Source organism: Topomyia yanbarensis, chromosome 3 (assembly GCF_030247195.1).
Source record: "Topomyia yanbarensis strain Yona2022 chromosome 3, ASM3024719v1, whole genome shotgun sequence".
Classification (NCBI taxonomy): Eukaryota; Metazoa; Arthropoda; class Insecta; order Diptera; family Culicidae; genus Topomyia; species Topomyia yanbarensis.
In genome coordinates this window covers 374,623,714-374,647,023 of record NC_080672.1, presented here as the reverse complement: position 1 = coordinate 374,647,023, position 23,310 = coordinate 374,623,714, and the positions used below count along the sequence as shown (strand labels likewise).

General features: G+C 39.4%; 2 protein-coding genes across 2 annotated transcripts; both read left to right on the top strand.

Moving 5' to 3' along the window:
- Positions 1-442: 442 nt before the first annotated feature.
- LOC131691215 (nose resistant to fluoxetine protein 6-like) lies at positions 443-8,424 on the top strand. The gene is made up of 12 exons (XM_058977444.1): positions 443-519; positions 5,708-5,859; positions 5,928-6,071; positions 6,127-6,289; positions 6,353-6,484; positions 6,541-6,734; positions 6,807-7,148; positions 7,209-7,402; positions 7,459-7,609; positions 7,669-7,998; positions 8,065-8,179; positions 8,235-8,424. The coding sequence occupies exons 1-12, from the start codon at positions 444-446 to the stop codon at positions 8,336-8,338; spliced, it is 2,097 nt and encodes a 698-aa protein (XP_058833427.1). The 5' UTR covers position 443; the 3' UTR covers positions 8,339-8,424.
- Positions 8,425-16,222: 7,798 nt separating this feature from the next.
- LOC131688246 (uncharacterized) lies at positions 16,223-22,075 on the top strand. Its single transcript, XM_058972435.1, has one exon. It carries the CDS (start codon positions 16,223-16,225, stop codon positions 22,073-22,075), a length of 5,853 nt encoding a protein of 1,950 aa, XP_058828418.1.
- The last annotated feature ends 1,235 nt before the right edge of the window (positions 22,076-23,310 follow it).

The window sequence follows — 23,310 nt, the reverse complement described above, 5'->3', positions numbered from 1 at the left end:
TTTGAACTTGAGATTTCGCACCCAGTAATGAGTATAAAATTCACATTTTCAGCTCGGTAATTCAGCCTTGCTGCGAAGCTCCTGATAGCTTTTTATCAATTGACAAAAGCACGCATAAACATACCATTAAAACGAGTCCGTGCTGCAAAAGTAAACTACATTAAACTAAAGCACATGAGCCATCGCGTTGAGCGCAGTTAACGTACAGAGATACAGTTTATGGCCTGCTAAGTACTTTGGACGGCAAAAAATCCAACCTTAAGAACAGTTCGCCAAAGTATCCCTCGGCAAAAACAACCACTCCGAGCTAGAACCTACGACTTGATGGAACTCATCGACCGATAGTTCAGTTTGGTAGTTTGTGGTTACAGGATGCTTGTGTAAATGTTGATTAATTCTGATCTATCTTCAATTTAAATTATTTTTCCTAAAACTCAGTTGATATGGTTTCCAAAGTGCTTTATATTTGTTTGATCGGGTTGTCGCTGGTTGTAATCGTGAATGGAGAATACTTCGACTGTAAGCTTTATAGTGCTAATTTATAATATAGGGTAGACGTGCCCTTATTCATCTCATTAGTCACGATGTCACACTATTTCGCTGATAGCTCAGCCCTCACTGGTTGGATTGCTCTTAAATAGGCATCAACATCTTTGCTTCGTTCTTAAGAAGCAGATCAGTAAAAAATCTGGCTTGGAAAATGTAAATTACTCGCGTTAGAGCGAAGCGAAAAGTCGAGTACAACGCACCCTTATTCATCCTATCATTTGAGCTAATGCGTTGAATAGAGATAGCAGACACTGCTCTAACTAATGTGTTCAAATGGGTGGGATGAATAGAGGTGCTAAGATGAATTAGGGCACAGTAACCCTACATAGGATATCGAAGTGTTTATTTTTTACTTAGTTTGCGGTGCCGGTTAGTTATTTTGATAAAGCTCGACGAGGGTGAGAGTGGGACACAGTTTTGTGGGAAATAACATTTTTTTTTTCAATTAAACAAATAAACAACTTTTAAACTACAATATATTATTTAAAGTTAATAATAACTATTATAATAAACGAAACGCATATTATGCAAACAAAGATAGACAAACTATATTTTTTTAAGTTTTCCAATTAATAACAAGAATTGATTAGTTAGCAGAAGTTTCAAATCTGGTACGCGCATTGGGGTGACCCCCGGATCTGGCACGCCATCACGGTGAATCGGTTGATTTATATATCGGTTTGATTTGAATCTTCGGAATACTTCAGTAAGAGAACTACAATTGCGCATTCTTTACTAAAGTGGCTCTGGTACATTACTTATCTTCGCCCATCTAACCGTCTCCGGTATGTCAACATGCTTCGTCATTATCGTAAGAAGAAAAAACTAATCATTGGTGGATCCTTCATTTACTCGTCCCGGCCTCCAGTCCGATCACTCGAAACATTAAAGAGAGAACTGTTCCACCCTCGCAATACGTTTGATCACTCGAGAATTTCCTAATTTGAACCGTCATTCCATTCGAAAGACGCACATTAGTCCTTTTCTAACGATTGAGATCTTGAATATAAACGATGTTTCGTATAAAACTTATATAATTCGGCCGGCCGTTAAAAGATTATCGATTCGGCTAAGATAACATTTTCATTACCGCATTATCTATCGACTCCTACAAGTAATTCAACGGTGAAAACATATTACCCTAACTGGAAAGATTCATAATTTTCCTACGCTACGTCTTTTTCTACCCATCTCCCGTTGAGAGGGTTAATAAACATCAGCTTAGAGAAAATGCCCACCCAGCGTGCAAATCACTCTCCGCTTTACGGAGCGGGAATGGAACTGTGGCGCGAAACGGAAGAAGCGAGCTGGGATTCTCCGAATATTTCAATGAGTTATTGATCGGAGTAAAAGAGAACAGTGCAAAAAGAGTGATGAGTGCCAGCGTAACGATTGTTAGGATATTAGGGTTGCAAATGCTCGGCTGGCCAGATCCCAAGATTTTTCCCATCGGGAGACTCAAGTTCATATGAACTTGATCCGCGTTTTGCGATTACACGACATGGATAGTGCCAGCTTCGCCTTGTAGTAATCTCCTGCATTCGACTTTTGAAGTTACGCCTATATATATGTTGACCCGGCTGGAAGTCCTCAGGGCGTGCACGTTTTCGCAAATTATAGTGTTTGGCGCCAGTTTCGTAGGCTTTCAGCAGGTACTTTTTTACTATATCGTAAATATCTCCGCTTATTTTTTTTTTAAATTTTCAGCCCGATCCTCGGGGAAATATACTCGAAGACTAACTAAACAACTACCTAATAAAATATGCTCTACAGGTCGCATCGCTTGCTTAGAGCGAATCCTAGACCTAGACCTGATACCCTTCCAAACTACTAACTCCGCGACACCTATGCTTCTGATGAATCGTCGTCCTTCCGTTAAGTAGGTGGAGCATCAACACTTCCTGTCTACCTTATCCTTTATCCTTCCCCGTGAACGATGAAGATGGGGGCGGCAGGCAATGATTGCTATCATGCTGTTGAGGTTTTAGGGTCGGATTGGTATGAATTCCTACTTACCACTTCCTAAGCAACTCTTATTAGATAATCAGCAGTCAAACATGATAAAGTCAGTGTGCAATCCGCCAAAATCATCGTCACAACGCAACGCAGCGCAACACAAAGCATAAATTTTTGTTTTGTAGATGAGAACATTTTTAATACAATTTTTATAGCTTAAAACAGCGATTTTTAAGACAATCGTTTCTGAATGCAGGAAAAAATATTATTTTTTCAACTAATCGTTAAGGCTGTGAACCATTTAACGATTTTTTAACCTTTAGTTAAAATTTGACAGTTCGAAAGTTATTTTCTCTTGAATGGAAAAAATTAACCGAGAGAGCGGACCATTTCAAAAGTTGACATATGGATAGTTATTTAGAATTGACAGCTGCGATGACCACAAATTGGTAGAGGTGTAAACATTTGTCGATATTTTAAAAATTATTTTTTTTTCTTATTACATTAAGTATGTCAGTCATAGCCTCGAAAAGTAAACATCCACATCATGAAATAACCCAAACAAATCTTTACACAACACGTTATCGTTTCCATATTTATCCCCTAATTTTGTATTGAAAAATATTGACAACCTCAATTAGGTATAGAAAATGTTTCCACCTTTTTATTCTGCATCATGGGTAAAATTTTAACCATCGAGCTGTCAAATTTAACTATCGCTCTGTCAATTTAAACCATGCTCCAGAGTAGGGTTATTTTGCAAATAACTTTCGAAGTGTCAGATTTTAACCAAAAGTTAAAAATTTCACCAAATGGTTCACAGCCTAAGGTACGAGGAATACTAATGGAATTTTTTGAGTTTTGGGATTTTAAAGGGCGAACACGAAATTATTGCGACACATTCAACAGGGCATAACTTTTCAAAAATTAACCAAATTTTGCACACTTTTTCAATGATGTGTATTGTTTACATGCTGTCAAACTCGAAGTCGTGTTTTTCGATTCAACGAAAATGGAGGTGAACCAACGCGAGTCGAGAGAACAAATTCTTTCCAAACACCTGGAATTTCCTGACCTGTCGCACCGGCAGTTGGGAAAAAAGTTGAACATTCACCATTCAACCGTCTCCAGAGTGTTGAAGCGGTTCCAGGAGCGGTTGACGTTGGACCACGGCAAAGGAGCTGGAAGAAAACCGGGACCGGAGAACAAAAAGACGGAGGGAAAGGTGAAGCGGATGATTAAAGCAAATCCCAACGTCTTAAGCCGTGATTTGGCTAAAAAGATCGGCATGTCGCAGAGCTACGTCCAGAATGCAAAGAAGAGAGCTGGACTACATACATACAAGGTATAGAACATCCCAAACCGCGATGAGCGGCAACAATCGACGACTAAAACTCGGGCACGGAAGCTCTACGAGAAGATGCTGACAAAATATGGCTGCTGTGTGATGGACGACGAAAGTATATAAAAGCCGATTTTAAGCAAATTCCGGGGTTGGAGTTTTTCACCGGCAAGAGCAAGTTCTATATGGACGACAAATTTAAGAAGAAGAAAATGTCGAAGTTCGCCTCCAAATATCTCATTTGGCAGGCCATCTGCTCTTGCGGACTGAGGAGTGAGCCTTTCGTGACAAAGGGCACAGTAAATGGCGAGATCTACAAATCTGAGTGCCTCGAGAAGCGCTTTATGCCGTTCTTGCAGCAGCACGAAGAAGCTCCGCTATTTTGGCCAGATTTGGCATCATGCCACTATTCTAAAAGTGTCCTGTAGTGGTATGAGGCTAATTCTGTCCATTTTGTTCCAAAGGACATGAATCCGCCAAACTGTCCGGAGCTGCGCCCGGTGAAGCAGTACTGGGCAATGATGAAGCAGGAACTTCGGAAGAGCAAGAAGACTTGAAGACGACGAGAAGGACATGTTAAGAAAATGGAAAAAAAAAACTGAGAAACTGGCACCGGATGACACTGTAAAGACTTTGATGGAAAGCATCAAGCGAAAATGCGTTCAATTTTACACTCAAAGCTCCATCGATTAACTTTTCTTTTGATTTTTGAAGTAAATATATGTATAAAACTACCCTAAAATTTTGGTTTGATTTTAAACATTATAAGAAAATTGGCATGACATTTTCGGTGTCACAATAATTTCGTATTCGCCCTTTAGTTGTTCTATTGGTCTTCAATCGTGATCACCGCAAACCTCTTAACTAAAAAATGGTTTCGAGAAAAAAGCCCTCACTCCGCTAATTATCAATATATTTTTATAAACTTATGCTTGTTTATTTCACTGAAAAATGTGCTACCAAAATACTATAAATTAATGTAATGAAATCGTTACTTTGTCTTTACGTAAATTCAAACTTTCTTGACGTTTTTCACACTAAAAAGTATGTAACCCCTCAAATGAGTAGTTTTCACTGTGGAAAATCGGAGCCCATTCACATTTTAAGATAGATCACAAAACAAGAAATTTTTACTATTCGTCATACATCATCGTTTCACAGTTACCCAAATGGTCTATTTATGATAATTATCAAATTAAACAGAACCATGACAAGTTACTAAACAACTTTTTTCACGGCAAATGTTGAGCATAACATTAGCTATAAATAGCAATAGACTGTACATTTATCCGATGAACGGCAACTCATAAAATGGAATAATATTTTTCATTCCAAATTTACTTTGACTGATACAAAACAAACAAATATCCATAAAAATTAATAGAGTTATCAGAAATCTTTCAAAATATAGCAACGCGTGTAAAGAATTGAACATCACGAAATATGAAGGAATGAGAAGATTCTGTTCATGCATTATGATTTTATTACGATTGTTTCGTATATCCTGCAGTTTCACCGTTACCCTCTCTCCCCTACCCACTGCACCCTAGATATTATAAAAGCATATCCACATTTGCGACACGCATAGCTGTATGGAATTCCCCAAACTTTCTGAACCCATTAATGGTTAACGCATAAGAAAATTTTGCAAATGGTATGGACTACTTTGTATCGTATTAACTAGTTTCGGTCTAAAAAATAATGCATTGAATCTGATTTTGAATGTACAACAAGATTTCTAGATTTGCACACGACCTTGAGTGCCAATTCGTATGAACTATGAAACTTTAATGATATACATCTTGCGAGATGTCAAATTTATTTTTTCAACTGCGGTAACAAGATCAATCTCCTTCTCAGTGCAACAGTACCACCGCATGCCCAAGCTGTCCGAGTTCGACGATTACGACCAATGTATGGAAGAGGCACCGGTTGGAACGGTGGCCACTTACTGCATGATCCGGCTGGTCATTGAACCAGACAACAGCTCCGAGTTATGGCATATGATTGAGGTACCCAGTAGAGCTCATACCAAATTTAAATCTTTTGCTTAGGTACCATTTTTCCACTTTTTTATCAGGCCTTTTCAATAGATCGAAGACACTACAATCATCGCCATTTGGTGCGAGGCGTCTGTGTAGAACGATGCAAGCAGTTGGTTTACGGATTGCCCAACACTACCCAACAGATGCTGAAGGTGGATAAGTTTGAAATTGACTATCCGGTAAGTTCCATGTCCTGGAGATATAAATAGCAAAAATTGAATAATTGTTTTTCAGTACATTTTCGATGTATCCGTATTCAAAGATACGTACAAGAACCGCGATCGCTATGGAGAGTTGTTGGAAGTTTGCTTAAACTACAAACTGAATCAGACTTATCAATTGAAGGCTTACACGGAAATTGAAGTCTGCGATAGGAACGATGAAGCCAGTGAGACTGGTATGAGGTTAAATGAAAAATGAATTACAAATGCGTAAAATCGACACCTTGTGATAATTCCAGATTTATTGGACATGCTATTCGTAATAGTATTCGTCGTTGTAATCTCCCTCGTTGTGCTGTCAAGTTGGTATGATAAAAGCATAAACTTCAAACAAGATGTGGTTCACTACAAGATGGATGTCAACAGTAAAAGTTCGTTTTTTGTTTAGCAATACTCTTCAGAATATACTAATTTCTTGCATTTCCAGGAAAAATGGTCTACGTATCATTCTCAATCCTTCGCAACTGGTACCGTTTGACTTCACGCTCGTCGGAGTCCCTTCATAAAGACCTACGATTCCTTCAAGCGATACGATTCTTCACAATGATGTTCGTCATTATGGGGCACGCCGCATTACTAAACTCCATTATCCCCACGCAGAACACATCCCAGTTGGAATTGGTATAATATTTCAGCAATTTAAACTTCAGAAATCATACATATAATTAATGCTGATGGTATTTATTCACACAGATGTACCACCGCATCGGAACGATGATTCTAACGGGTGGGGTTCAAATCACCCAAAGCTTCCTCTCTATAAGCGGTGCCTTGGTGGCAATCCACGTTATGACCTATGCTGAACGAAGCAGTAACAAGATCGGGATCCCTTTCCTGCTGAAAGCCACCATCTATCGCTACATCCGGCTAACTCCGGTGTATGCCTTCATCATTCTGCTGCATGCCACTTGGTTGGTGAAAATGCAAAACGGTCCAATATGGAAGCAAGGTTCGGAAACCGAAAAGGCGTTTTGTCGGAGGAATTGGTGGACCAATTTGCTGTACGTCAACAACTACGTAAATGCGGATCAACCGGTAAAGATCGCCCCTGGAATCTGTCCACTCCGGAATTATTTTTTGATTGATAAATTACAGTGCGTTCAGCAAGGATGGTACCTCGGGTGTGATTATCAACTTTTCATCGCTGGAACATTGCTATTGATCTTGATCAATAGATTCCGCAGATTCCTGATACCGATCGTAACGTTAGCCTCCATTGGATCATACGTGCTTCCTGCGCTGTTCATCTACTATCAGAAACTGGAGGGAGTATTCGTAATAACTCTCGAGTAAGCCTGTGCGAGTATGAATTATTCAGTATAACAGAATACCATCCGTTCTGTAGAGCCCAGCGATTCGTCTTGTGGTTCGACCAATTCTACCTGAAGTCGTACATTCCCTTCCATGTCAACACTGGAAACTTCCTCGGCGGAATGATAACTGGTCTCCTTTATATGCATTTGAAAAAGCGAAATGTTAATCCAGTTCAAAAACTAGTAAGTGCTTGAACCTAATTATCTTACCATGAACATCTTACTATAATCGACAATTGCAGTGGTTCCGTATCCTATGGTATTTGGTTATCCCGTTGTCCCTCGCAAGCATGCTGGTTCATTACATTTTCTACGTGAACGACTTCGAAAAACCTTCCATCTGGATGGCGATCTATTTTCCGGTGATGAAAAACTCCTGGGCATTTTTCAGCTGTATTTTCGTCCTCGGATTCATCAATGGGATAGCCCCGATGTTGCAGCGTATCTTCAACCAGCGAATATTTGAACCCTTGGGACGGTTAACATACTCGGCCTACCTGGCACATGTGTTTGTGATGCGTTTGATTATTTTGAGCATACGATCTCCAGCACACTTCAATTACTTAGCTATGGTAGGTTGTTCACCACAAATTGCTGTCTACATCATCTCGTTTATGTCGGTATTTTCTCACCTACAGATTACCATCACTTTCGCTTCGCTGGTGTTTTCATATCTGATGGCGATGTTTTTGTGTCTGACTCTGGAGCTCCCTGTATCTGCGCTGCAGAAACATATGCTGGGTCCATTAAGAGGTTGGCGATAAACGATTTCATAGTGAGACAATTTTTTATGGAGTTTTTGTTTCAGGTGATGGTGGCAAGCAACTCGATTCGGAGGTCAATATTGCGGTGGTCAAAGAGCAAATACAGAATGGATCACCGAAAACAATAAGTGGTACGAGAGAACATTAGTCTACCAAAATAAAAAATAAAGCACTTGCTTTACAAAAACTGGGAGGTTTCATGTAGTGGGCTTTTCCTTATTTAAGTTGGATCAAACATGTTGAACGATAAGGCGAGAGTGGTGCCAAAGTCGAATTTAGGAAGGCTAAAACGCTTACGCCCAAAAAAGGTCTGTACCGAAAAGAAGTTTTCCAGTATTTTTCCTTTCAAATCGCATTAAAAATTAAGTTTCATTCAAAAAAACTTTTAAAACTTTTTTGTACGAGATTGAACTTAGGACCGAACAATTTTCATCAACTTCCGGGTAAGTGTTTCGTCACCTTTTCGGGCACTTTAGACCAAATTTGAGCTCCTATTCCCATGCTTCTCCTTTTTTACAATCGCCCATTAACGTTTGATGGGCCGAGGCAAAGGGCACAGAGGCAAATCATTTGTGTTGTATTTTTCAAACCCAACAAAATTAAATACATTTATTTCCTTCAAAATAGAAATTCAGTATTTATTATGCGTTGCGTTTAAGACTTCGAAGCCCTGCAGGAAACCAGCTCTACATCCAACAAAACGTCGAACAAAAGCGAATCAGCGTAAGCAATTTGTTGAACAGACTTTTTTACGAAAGAGTGCAAAGTTCGAAACTGTTCGTTAAAGAGTCGTCAGGTTAGGTTTTTTTGTCCTAATGTTGATTTGTACTGTTACGTTTCTAGAATATAAAGGGTTAATTGTTAGTAGGGCCAGTAATAATAAAATGTAAATATTAAATGTTATTTGTTAAATGTTAAAACTAGGATTAGTAGGATTTAAAGGAACAGATAAAAATGTTAACACAATCAAAACAACACAGTGGGTACAAGTGGGTGGTAAAATAAACGAACGCCGAACAGTATGACAGATTACGAAAGAGGCAGAAAATCTAATATACGGCAGAAAAAATGGTAGCGCGTCACACCCAAAGTTCGCGCCCAAAAGACAAAAGAAAACCGCGAAATTGTTACGATAGCTAAGGCTTAAAAAGTTCTTCTGAAACCCCGCCGAAGACCATAAGTAATCTGGCGTTCGTGTGCTTAGCATGTTAAAAGTGAAGAAAGTCTTAAAACACAAACCGGTAAAAGCCCACAAACCACATACACACACAAGCAATAATTTATATAAACAGTGATTTGGAAACAGTAAAATTAATTTAAAATAAAACAAGCTTTCGTGGTTTAGATTTCAATATCAATTAGCTTATTTCACAACCCATTTTAGTAAACCCTGAACGATTGTTCGCGAAGCCCCTCTGATTACCCAGCAGAAAGCCGACCCTGAGAACCAGCTCGAGGAATCTCTTGCTACTGAGCTTTACCGGGACAGACAGTAGAATAGTTGCAAGTTAATGCAAAAATGGAAATAAAATGCGTTTTTTTCAAATTGAATGCAAATTTCTAGAGTGATCTGCAGCAACATTTTCTGCAGGTACTCAGATCGAAGGATTTCGGCTTTTATAGTACAGTAATGTTTCGATTATATCACGGTCGGTCTGTATTTTAGCGTGATATATTTGAAGCGTGATATATTCAAAATAAACCAAAAAATTACATTCAAGCAAATCCATGTATTTCTATAAACAAAAAGTAATGAAAAGGTCAAGTTAGTCAAAAGAATAAATCTTAGTAGGGTTATGGGCCTATTTTTGCCATGCTTCTATAATCACACTACCCATTTGAAGCCGTTGGCAGCGTCTGCCATCTTTGTTCAACGCATTGGGTAAAACGGTATGGCATCAGTGGATAATTTTTCTCCTTACAGCTTCACCTTACGTAGCACATACCGCTTCTTAAAATCGTTGAACCACCCAAAACTAAACTTAAAGGAATCTGCCACATTAAGGTTTTGGACAAATAACTTGACTATTAAAATCAGTGTATTCGAAGAGATTACGATTCAGTTCTCGTTGTTTCAACATCCACAGAAATAGTCCCATCACCAATTGTTGATGTTGTCCTTTCAAAAGAAAAGTATTCACATCGATTCAAGAGAAAAGTCATATCTAGGCATACCTACCATATCTTGCGTAATTTGTTTTTCTCATTATTTTGTTAGATTTACTTGCGGATAACTAACAATTTAAAAAAGAAGTCGATTTGTTTACCTGCTACACCAAAAGGTCCCTCCAGACGATCCCTTAAGGGCACGGCAAATAAGTTACGATGAATTAAAAACTAAAATTGAAATTGGTCGAAGAATATTTCGGCAAACCTAGTCATTGCAACAACGTTTTGGTAAAACATGATTTCGAGATTATTCACGTTTAAAGTTTCGCGCTACGCCCTGTCTTCACTTAAAGGAACAAGATAAACAATATAAAAATTTCAGATACTTTTTATAAGAATCTATACTTTAGGATAAAAGAATAAAAAAGTTCGACTTTTTGACCGACCTCATCATAATATATTATGTAAACCCTTAACGAAATAGTCCGAAACCTAATAATAGGCTCATTACCCTATATGTAAATAAGCAAATCAATTGTAAAAAACCCCTAAAAGTGCCAGGACACAACATGTGGCTTAATTGGATCAAAACGTAGTGTGCCTTATCTGTTTTTCAAAAAGCGTGATATAATCGTGATAAAACCGTGATATATTCGAGGGTGATATAAACGAGTATTAATATAAACGCATAGTGATATAATCGAAACATTACTGTACCGGTAGACATCAAATCGCATTATTTGCCATAGCACCATTAGAACCAAATTTGTCCACTTGAATCGACCTGTCCGCATCGCTTACATCCTCCTCTACCACGACAGTATAATATAGTGAACCTGGAAGGGTTTTTGACTACTCTTTCACTTAGGTCTCGTCGTCCATCAAAATGTATGCATCCTTTTACTGCAAAATTCGCAAATACAATTTGCGGGTCCTTACGCCAGAACTATTCTGAGAGATACCATGAAAAACTAGCCGACCATAAAACATAACCAACGCCAATTCGAACAAAACTATTGTCATGTCATGTCATGTCATGTCATGTCATGTCATGTCATGTCATGTCATGTCATGTCATGTCATGTCATGTCATGTCATGTCATGTCATGTCATGTCATGTCATGTCATGTCATGTCATGTCATGTCATGTCATGTCATGTCATGTCATGTCATGTCATGTCATGTCATGTCATGTCATGTCATGTCATGTCATGTCATGTCATGTCATGTCATGTCATGTCATGTCATGTCATGTCATGTCATGTCATGTCATGTCATGTCATGTCATGTCATGTCATGTCATGTCATGTCATGTCATGTCATGTCATGTCATGTCATGTCATGTCATGTCATGTCATGTCATGTCATGTCATGTCATGTCATGTCATGTCATGTCATGTCATGTCATGTCATGTCATGTCATGTCATGTCATGTCATGTCATGTCATGTCATGTCATGTCATGTCATGTCATGTCATGTCATGTCATGTCATGTCATGTCATGTCATGTCATGTCATGTCATGTCATGTCATGTCATGTCATGTCATGTCATGTCATGTCATGTCATGTCATGTCATGTCATGTCATGTCATGTCATGTCATGTCATGTCATGTCATGTCATGTCATGTCATGTCATGTCATGTCATGTCATGTCATGTCATGTCATGTCATGTCATGTCATGTCATGTCATGTCATGTCATGTCATGTCATGTCATGTCATGTCATGTCATGTCATGTCATGTCATGTCATGTCATGTCATGTCATGTCATGTCATGTCATGTCATGTCATGTCATGTCATGTCATGTCATGTCATGTCATGTCATGTCATGTCATGTCATGTCATGTCATGTCATGTCATGTCATGTCATGTCATGTCATGTCATGTCATGTCATGTCATGTCATGTCATGTCATGTCATGTCATGTCATGTCATGTCATGTCATGTCATGTCATGTCATGTCATGTCATGTCATGTCATGTCATGTCATGTCATGTCATGTCATGTCATGTCATGTCATGTCATGTCATGTCATGTCATGTCATGTCATGTTATGTTATGTTCGGTTTATCCATCCAACAATCAGAACATTTTGACACATGAGCCATCAAATTGTTATAAATAGGATATTAAGTGATGTTCGATCATGAAAATATCACTATTATGTAGTCTAGGAGTTAACATTTATGAATTGTATGCGTTTCTTTCTATCTTTGCGAAGTATAAATTGTAAATTGTGCATCAAGCCTTACTTCTCGACCTAGGAGAGTTGAAACACCTTGTTTCAACTCTCCTCGATGATGAGCTTCTAGTCTTATGGCAATGTTATAATCACATTAACGTTCGTGAACTAATAATAATAATTAAGATTCTTCTTTCCTGAATTGACAACAGTGGTCAACATTCTCAGTTTATTAGTTCGAGGTCATTTATAGCCACAGAATATGCATTTGTTCTAATTGTTTACTTCTGTCAGCTACTGAAGCTTGGAGCGAAGTGACCACAATCCAAAATGAACTAAACATTACCAACATGGATACCAAATTACCTGTTTTCATAAACCCGTATCACATGTGGTCATAAATAGTATGTATCACTGGTCATATCCACTATTTTAATTAACTGTAGAATGTTCTAGGGGAAGTGGTTGGAAAATAATACACAACTTAATAATCGAAAAATGGGTATCAAATAACTTGATTTTAGATTTATAGTCAATGAATGGTTAGGTAAAGTATCTTAATGTTATTACTGTTGGGATAAGTGCAGAAATTCATGCATTTGTAACCAAGATCTAACATTAATTTTCAAAACAAGTATCAGTCTATACATAGATATACACTGTGAAAAATAATGATAAGAATGCATGTCATTTTAAGAAATTATCTTAGTGTGAACGAAAAAACATAAAACACAGTTGTAACATTTGATGCTTTAGAAAACGGTTTGATAATATTCAAAATAATTGGTTACTTGTTTCAACTAACATTCATTGCTGTTTCAACTTACCTCGGTATGAGGAGAGTTGAAATAAAGAGAACACTGTTACAAAAATCAATATATTGATGCTTTGTTACTGATTTATACCAGTTATTCTGATGTAATTTGATAAAGCATAAACAGAAGTAATAAATTTAAAAACAAGCAATCATCGAATGACAGTTTTTGTCGATTTATCTAACAAAAACAAAAAATTGTTTCAACCCTCCTCGGTCTCCCCTACGTTTAATCCTGGCTTACGCGTTAAGCGAGGGTGAAGAAATCGGCCCAAAGGAGATCAAATTCGTGCCAAAGGATCTTAGTCCCCTGAACGCAGCGCAATTGCAGCCAATTGAGAAATACTGGGCCACCATGAAGCGAGTGATACCGGAAGCAGGACTGAGGAAATATAAGATCTCCACAGAAAACAAGTTGGCCCAAACGTTGTACAAGACCTAATGAGCAGTGCTAAGATGACGATATGTGCGTTTAGATATGACTATAACTAAAGTGTAATAAGTGTAATAATATGTTTTATTTTATTCCCTGAACGAAAATTATCGGTTAAATGGGTAAATTTTGAAAAACCTTTTCTTGTTATGCAATTTGATTCCGTACACCCTTTAGCAGAGTTAAGTTCAACGACAATCAGTTTGCTCATCAACGAGTAGACTAGAGCTTCCATTTCCCGACAGTTTTCAGCTTCCCGTGATTAGGGAAATACAGAAAAAATATCCCGGGAAATCCCGGAAATACATAAGAAAAATAAAAAATAAATTGTTCCATGAAAATAAGAGAAAAACATTTAAAAAAATTCGAAAGCTGATGAATTGCATGTATAATCTGACCTGTTGTCAGAAGATGTCGATTTTATGGACTATACGGCATTGAATAATTTGATAACTTGTCACTCAGTTCATTCAACATCAACTTCTTTTGGCTGATTTTTCTTGTATGTAGGGAGTGGGCCAATTCGGACCCCTAGCTGTTTCTCTGCAAGATTTTTGTTGGCAACAACAATTATTTAAATCAAGCGCATTATCGCGATTTTGAATCTGCCGGACAATATCTTTTATTTGATATCTTGTTTTGAGGAAGAGTCACCTGTTTTTGTTTAATTGGTATGTGAATAATGGAAAATCGGTTGGTTCAATTCGGACCTTTTGCCGTATATACGATCTGATAACACTAGTTTACAAATTTTTGGGGTGATTGCATGAAGTTAAGAAAAAAGGTGTTTTCTTAAAGAATTTTGGGTCGCTGAACACGGAAATCACATCCATTTTCTTTGTTAAAGAACCGCTTTTGAGATTTTTTGAAAAACGTGTTTTTGAGCACTTTTTGCAGTTATTTATCAATATCTCAGGAATAAATCTTCCGATTAATACAATCGACTCATCATTCATAAGGAATTGACGTGTCCATTCCAAAAATGTATAACATGGATGGGTTAATATAAACAATTTAGGGTTAAGAGCAACTAAAGTCAAAAAAAGTATTTTTTGGTAAAATTACTCATTTTTAGTTAATTTTTCATAAAAAATGTTTCGGCAAAACAATTCTTTTAAAATCTTATGTGACAGAAAAACTTCTCACGTGAATTTTAAGCATAAGATCACGAAAATCCGATAAAAACTGTTGATGATATTAAGCACCTAGTGAAAATTGTTCTGTTTCTCACATATCTCTTTTGGTCTTAAGTAAGATTACGCTAGTTTACAAGAAAAATGAAGTTTCGAGAAAAAATGTTTTCTAGATTATTTTGGGTCGCTGAACACGAAAATCATACTCAATTTCTCTTTCAAAGGAGTTCGAGTTTTTCTTTTTCTTTTTTTTTTTTCGAAAAACGAAACGTTTTTCTTTTGCTTCCTCTTTTTTGTTTTCGCTCTTTTTTTTAATTACAGAAAAATAAATTTTTCATATTTTCAGAATCTAATGTTACAGATTTTACCAATTACCAAGGTAATCGCGATAAGCTAAGAAAAAAAGTGTTTTCTAATTTCATTTTGAATCGCTGAATACGAAAGCAAAGTCCAATTTTTTTCAAACAAGCAGATGTAGCTGGTATGAAGCACTGAGTGAAAAATGCAACTTTTTATTTTTCGCACAATCATACTTTCGGCTGAAATAATGTTCTACACTTGATGGTTATTGTTTGTGTTGGGTACGGTCTTCTCGAGCTTGCATCCATCCACCCTGCGGCATTTCAATGGTTTTGGATTTTTTCATTGTACAACTTGGTGCGATTGTATACTATTCCCCCGAAAATCATTCCCCAGAAAACCATTCCCCAGAATTCAGCCCCCAGAATACCATCCCCCATAAAATACCATTCCCCAGAAAGTCATTTCCCAGAATGTACCATTCCCCAGAATTCCATCTCCCAGAATTCACCATTTCCCACCGCTGGGCAGCCCGAGAATGCAAGTGGTGTTTCCCCCGGTCAATGCGAGTTGACAGTTGATGCGCAAGTTGTTGATAATTAGATAGGAGCAAGAACCATAATAACAAATGTGCTAGGTGCAGTTTAGCTAGCCAAACGAACATTTGATTATATTTAATGTACTAAACATTCAGTATTTCGGATAAAAGCTTAGGTGGTGGAATATATTGAGGTTACCTGTAAGTAAATAGAAATTAAAATTATATAATGATACTTACCAACTACATTTTGCCAGCATCGAGAACTAACCCTAAATTTCTAGAAGAAAACCTAAATCTAGTATAGAAGTCAGCAAACGGTGTGTACGAGAATTGAGTGAGCTACTTCTTGTAAGTTTATACCGTTGATTAATTATTATGATGTGAACTCTAATTCAAAATAAATTTGCAGTTTGAGCTGCACGACGAGGCTGCTACAAAAATTGAGTTCGATTTCAGTCCGAACAATTTCTCAAAAAGAAGTTAAGGATTTCGGATTGAACCTCATCTACAAAACACGATGGCTGAGCCTATTCTGGATTTTACGCAAACTCCTTGCACAACTTGCGGGCAAATATCTACTGTAAATGAGGAAATGATTGCCTGCGAGACGTGCAACAGTTGGCACCATTTCCGATGCGTCGGAGTAACTGCTGCCATTAGAAAGGAGAGAAAGTGGTTTTGCCTGGAAGCCGCCTGTCAGGAAGCGTCTTATGAATACCAGAAGGCTAAAGAGGGGAAGAAAACGACCCGTGCTAAGAAGAACGCCGAAGAGTCAGACAAAAGCAGTGTCAAATCTGACCGCCAAAACGTCCAGACTCTAGAGCAAAAACTAAAGGCCATGGAAGAGAAGCAGAAGCGGATAGAGCAGGAGCTGGAAACTGAGTGGCGTCTGAAAGAGAAGGAACTTGCCTTCAAGCGGGCAATGGAGCAGAAAAAGATCATGATGGAGAAGAAACTACGCGCTCAAGAGGAAGAAGACCAGAGGTTTTTTCAGGAAACCAGGCTGAAAGAGAAGAAGGAGCATATAGATCGGATGAAAACGATGCAGCAGTCTTACCACGATGCGATGAAAAGTTTAGATGACGAGTTGAATGCACTGAAGGTAACCCGCAATCCAATGGAAGGTGGTTCAGGGTTAAGCGCAACAACGGGCATTGTAAAGCTGAGCGAGAAAAATATATCGAAGCTAAGCAACAAAACCGTCGTGGAAGATGACGAGGACGACAATGAGGACGAGCATTTGCTCGAAGACATAAGTAATTCAGACGGTAGTTCTGAATTTTATGAGACGGTCGGAAATAACAAGGTCAGTACTATCTTCAACAAGTCGGAACAAAGAAAAGGAGGTCCAACAAAAATGCAAATGTCAGCGAGAAACGGGATTACTAAGAAGCTTCCTGTGTTTTCTGGTAAGCCAGAGGAATGGCCGTTATTTTATGGAACATACCAAGCGTCCAACGAAGCATGCGGATATTCGAACATCGAAAATTTAGTGAGACTTCAAGAGAGTCTGAAGGGCCCGGCCCTCGATTTAGTTCGTGGGCAATTGCTTCTTCCTCAATCCGTACCAAAGGTCATAGCAAAGCTTCGACAATTATACGGTCGTCCAGAACAACTTCTTCAAAGCCACTTGGAAAAGGTACGGAAATTAGAACCGCCAAAATCAAACAAACTGGCTAGCTTTATTCCGTTCGGCACTGCTGTTGAACAACTTTGTGAACATTTAGAAGCGGCAGAACTTACGCAACATTTGGTGAACCCGTTGCTAATCCAAGACCTTGTAGATAAACTCCCTGATGGTGACAAGCGCGAATGGGTTCGCTACAAAAGGAACAAAGGTGAAGTTACACTGAGAACCCTAACCGATTTTCTCGCCGAAATCGTAGCGGATGCCTGCGAAGCTAATGTAAATATGGAGTTTTTACTGGGGTCCAAATCGTCAAGTGGCGTTCCGTCTGCGAGAGGATGGTCGAAGGAAAAAGGAGTGCTGTTCAACCACTGCGAAGCAGAAAGCTCGAACGTGAAGGACCGTAAGACACAAAAACCGTGTAAAGCTTGTCAACGAACGGATCACCGTTTGCGTTTTTGTCAAGATTTTAAAACCTTGGAACACGCTGACCGAATGGAGATCGTGAACCGATGGAAGCTGTGTCATGTTTGCCTCAACGAACATGGAGGCACACCGTGTAAATTTAAAATCCGCTGCAACGTTGGTGAATGCACGGGACAACACAATCCGTTATTGCACCCAAATGGAGAGGTCTTTGGAACGAGTGCGCACATAAATACGAACAACCCAGTTTTGTTTAGAATGATCCCGGTAAAATTGCACTACGGTGACCGATCAATAACTCTGCTGGCGTTCTTGGACGAAGGAGCGTCTGTCACTTTGATGGAGAAGCAGTTGGCAGATCGACTGGGAGTCGTCGGAGTTCAAGAGAAACTTACCATAAAGTGGACTGCAGATATTACGAGGGTCGAGAAGGGTTCACGGCGATTGAATGTATGGATCTCTGCTGCAGATTCTGATGAAAAGCTGCTACTGAAAACAGTACGGACAGTGGAGAAACTCATGCTACCGCCACAGTCACTCGATGCACAAAAGTTGTCTAATAGGTACGAACACATGCGTAACCTACCCATTTCCTCTTACGATGGTCGACCAGAAATGCTAATAGGGCTAAACAATATTCATTCGTTTGCCCCTGTAGATGTAAAAGTTGGTACGAATGTAGAACCGATTGCTGTGCAGTGCAAGCTGGGATGGACGGTGTATGGTCCGACAAAGCCAGATGCAAGCTCTTCGGGACATTATCTGGGTTGTCATCAAGAAGTGACCAACGAAGACATACATGAGCTGCTAAAATGCCAATATGCTTTGGAAGAATCGGTAGTAAAGGTGTCGGAAGACTCTGCAGAAGAGAGAAGAGCGCGAGAAATACTCGAACGGTCTACTAAGAGGGTTAATGGGCATTTCGAAACAGGTCTGTTGTGGAAGTCGGATGATCCGCGTTTTCCAGATAGCTTTCCAATGGCCTTTCGAAGACTGAAACAACTGGAGAAACAGTTGGCGAAAAATCCGGAGCTCGATATGAACGTCCGCCAGCAAATTAAGGAGTACCAGCAGAAAGGATATGCGCATCTGGCAACTGCGGATGAAGTTTCCGGTACCGAACCATCAAAAACTTGGTACCTTCCCCTCAACGTCGTTTTAAACCCAAAAAAACCTGGAAAAGTCCGTCTTGTTTGGGATGCAGCTGCGACAGTGCAGGGGGTTTCTCTTAACTCGCAACTTTTAAAGGGACCGGATATGCTCGTTCCATTGGTGACGGTCATCACCGGTTTTCGAGAGCGTAGGATTGCGTTTGGAGGCGACTTACGCGAGATGTACCATCAGCTGAAGATAATAGCCAAAGACAAGCAGGCTCAACGTTTCCTTTTCCGAGAGAATTCTACGGCATCACCGAGCATTTACGTGATGGACGTAGCCACATTTGGGTCGACGAGTTCACCATGTTCCGCGCAATTTGTGAAAAACAAAAATGCTGCTGAATATGCAGCGCAGTTTCCTGAGGCGGCGGAGGCGATCATCCATCGCCATTATGTCGATGATTACTTTGATAGTGTCGACACTGTTGAAGAAGCTATTCATCGAGCGAAAGAAGTGAGTTTTGTTCATTCGAAGGCGGGCTTTGAGATCAGAAATTGGGTATCGAATTCTCCGGAATTTCTCCAAAGTCTCGGAGTACAACGACCAACGCAGGAAGTGCACTTCAACCGGGACAAACAGACCGATAACGAAAGAGTTCTAGGTATCATCTGGGATCCAGAACAAGACGAGTTCTCATTCTCAACTCAACAACGTGAAGAACTCAAGGCATATTTTCAAGGCGACAAGAGGCCAACAAAAAGAATTGTACTGAGCAGCGTGATGGGATTTTTCGACCCGTTGGGGCTGCTATCTCAATTCACCATTCACGGGAAAATTATAATTCAACATTTGTGGCGATCCGGTTGTGATTGGGATGATCAGATTAGCGATGATTGCTGGGGAATGTGGAAGCGTTGGATTGGTCTGCTGCCTAAAGTGGACATGATTCGTATTCCGCGTTGTTATCTCGGTGATGCGATGCTCTCTTCGGTCGACTCGTTGGAGGTTCACATTTTCTCCGATGCTAGTGAACACGCATATGGCTGTGTAGCATACTTGCGGGCCGTCATCAATGGAAAGGTTAGGTGTACACTGGCAATGTCCCGTTCTAAGGTCGCTCCACTAAAACGACAATCAATTCCACGCTTAGAACTAATGGCGGCACTTCTCGCTGCTCGGATGAAACAAACGATTTTAGCTACCCACAGTCTCAAAATCTCTCGTTGCATTCTGTGGACAGATTCTCGAACTGTTTGCAGTTGGATCCGAGCTGATCAACATAAATACAAACAGTTCATCGCCTTTAGAGTAGGAGAGATTCTAGAGTCGACAAAGGTAACCGACTGGCGTTGGATTCCGTCAAAATTAAATTTGGCCGACGTATTAACAAAATGGGGTCTGGGCCCACCACTCGAAAGTGATGGAGAATGGTTCAACGCCCAAGCCTTTTTATATCAGCATGAGGATCAATGGCCATCGCAGGACATGTTCGTTGAAGATACCGACGAAGAAGCAAGAGGTGTCGTTTTATTCCACGGATTGATCGATGCTCAAGCCAGTTCGCGTTGGATGACAATAGTAAGAGTAACCGCGAATGTATTGCGTTTCATAACGAACTGTAAACGTAAGAGAGATGGTCTAGCTATACTAACCTCAAAGGCTACGGAGAACCAGAGACGACTGATCAAGTCCGAGATTCGCACAACACAACGACCATTTCAGAAAGAAGAGTTCATAAAAGCAGAAAATATTCTCTGGAAACAGATACAGTTTGAAAATTATGGCGATGAAATGAGTGCGCTGATGAAAAATATGGAAGCTAAACCAGGGCAGCCGTTAGAGAAGATTAAAAAATCAAGCTGTATCTATAAGCTAACGCCTGTGATAGATGAAGAAGGAGTACTAAGAATGGGCGGAAGAATGGGAAAATCTAAAACGATTCCCTTTGATAAAAAATATCCGTCTCGGAAGCATGAAGTAACGAAGAAGCTGATTCAGTTCTATCACGAGAAATATGGACACGCTAATCGTGAGACTGTTTTCAACGAGTTGAGGCAAAAATTCTGGATTCCTAATCTACGGGCCGCTATTCTACAAGTAATGCACGAGTGCATGTGGTGTAAAGTGAAGCGATGTCGTCCGCATGCGCCAATAATGGCTCCACTTCCGGTACAGAGGAAAACGTCGTGTTTACGCCCGTTTAGCTCCGTAGGAGTAGATTATTTGGGACCTGTTGAGGTGACAATCGGACGAAGGAAAGAGAAACGATGGGTGGCAGTTTTCACTTGTTTAGCTGTAAGAGCGGTTCATTTAGAGGTGATACACAGTCTCACAACGCAGTCTTGTTTGATGGCCATCAGGAGATTTGCTTGTAAACGTGGTATGCCGGACGAGATATTTTCAGACAATGCGACATGTTTCAAGGGAGCTGATAGTGAGATGCAAAGGATAAAGAAACTAATCGGAAGCAGATGTGCAGAAAAAATATCAAGTTCCACGACGACCTGGCACTTCAACTCTCCTGGTGCTCCTCATATGGGTGGAATCTGGGAGAGGATGGTGAGATCGGTCAAGGAGGCAATGACCGGATTGAACTACGGAAGGTCGCTGACGGATGAAATCCTGACGACAGCACTAGCGGAAGCGGAGGATATGATAAATACTCGCCCGCTAACATACGTTCCACAAGAGTCGGCAGAAGCGGAATCACTTACTCCGAATCATTTCCTGCGAGGTTCGGTGACAAGCGCAGACCTGGAAATTGATGACTCGGTGGACTTCGCGGATGCCCTAAGAGACGTTTATAAACGCTCCCAGTACCGTATGTGGGAAAGATGGTACAAAGAATATCTACCGACAATTAATCAACGTTCAAAATGGTTTGAAGAGCAACGGCCGTTGCAAACTGGCGATCTGGTGTTTGTGGTTGATGGAAAGAATCGTAAACAATGGATTAGAGGTATTGTGGAAAACGTATTGAAAGGATCCGATGGGAAGATCAGGCAGGCTATGGTGAGGACCTCGGGTGGAGTCTACAGGCGTGCCGTGGCAAATCTTGCGGTTCTCGAAATTCAAAGTGGTAACTCCGGAAATGCTGAGGACAATACCGGATGTTACGGGCAGGGGTATGTTACCACCGCTGGGCAGCCCGAGAATGCAAGTGGTGTTTCCCCCGGTCAATGCGAGTTGACAGTTGATGCGCAAGTTGTTGATAATTAGATAGGAGCAAGAACCATAATAACAAATGTGCTAGGTGCAGTTTAGCTAGCCAAACGAACATTTGATTATATTTAATGTACTAAACATTCAGTATTTCGGATAAAAGCTTAGGTGGTGGAATATATTGAGGTTACCTGTAAGTAAATAGAAATTAAAATTATATAATGATACTTACCAACTACATTTTGCCAGCATCGAGAACTAACCCTAAATTTCTAGAAGAAAACCTAAATCTAGTATAGAAGTCAGCAAACGGTGTGTACGAGAATTGAGTGAGCTACTTCTTGTAAGTTTATACCGTTGATTAATTATTATGATGTGAACTCTAATTCAAAATAAATTTGCAGTTTGAGCTGCACGACGAGGCTGCTACAAAAATTGAGTTCGATTTCAGTCCGAACAAGCAACTAAAGTCAAAAAAAGTATTTTTTGGTAAAATTACTCATTTTTAGTTAATTTTTCATAAAAAATGTTTCGGCAAAACAATTCTTTTAAAATCTTATGTGACAGAAAAACTTCTCACGTGAATTTTAAGCATAAGATCACGAAAATCCGATAAAAACTGTTGATGATATTAAGCACCTAGTGAAAATTGTTCTGTTTCTCACATATCTCTTTTGGTCTTAAGTAAGATTACGCTAGTTTACAAGAAAAATGAAGTTTCGAGAAAAAATGTTTTCTAGATTATTTTGGGTCGCTGAACACGAAAATCATACTCAATTTCTCTTTCAAAGGAGTTCGAGTTTCTCTTTTTCTTTTTTTTTTTTCGAAAAACGAAACGTTTTTCTTTTGCTTCCTCTTTTTTGTTTTCGCTCTTTTTTTTAATTACAGAAAAATAAATTTTTCATATTTTCAGAATCTAATGTTACAGATTTTACCAATTACCAAGGTAATCGCGATAAGCTAAGAAAAAAAGTGTTTTCTAATTTCATTTTGAATCGCTGAATACGAAAGCAAAGTCCAATTTTTTTCAAACAAGCAGATGTAGCTGGTATGAAGCACTGAGTGAAAAATGCAACTTTTTATTTTTCGCACAATCATACTTTCGGCTGAAATAATGTTCTACACTTGATGGTTATTGTTTGTGTTGGGTACGGTCTTCTCGAGCTTGCATCCATCCACCCTGCGGCATTTCAATGGTTTTGGATTTTTTCATTGTACAACTTGGTGCGATTGTATACTATTCCCCCGAAAATCATTCCCCAGAAAACCATTCCCCAGAATTCAGCCCCCAG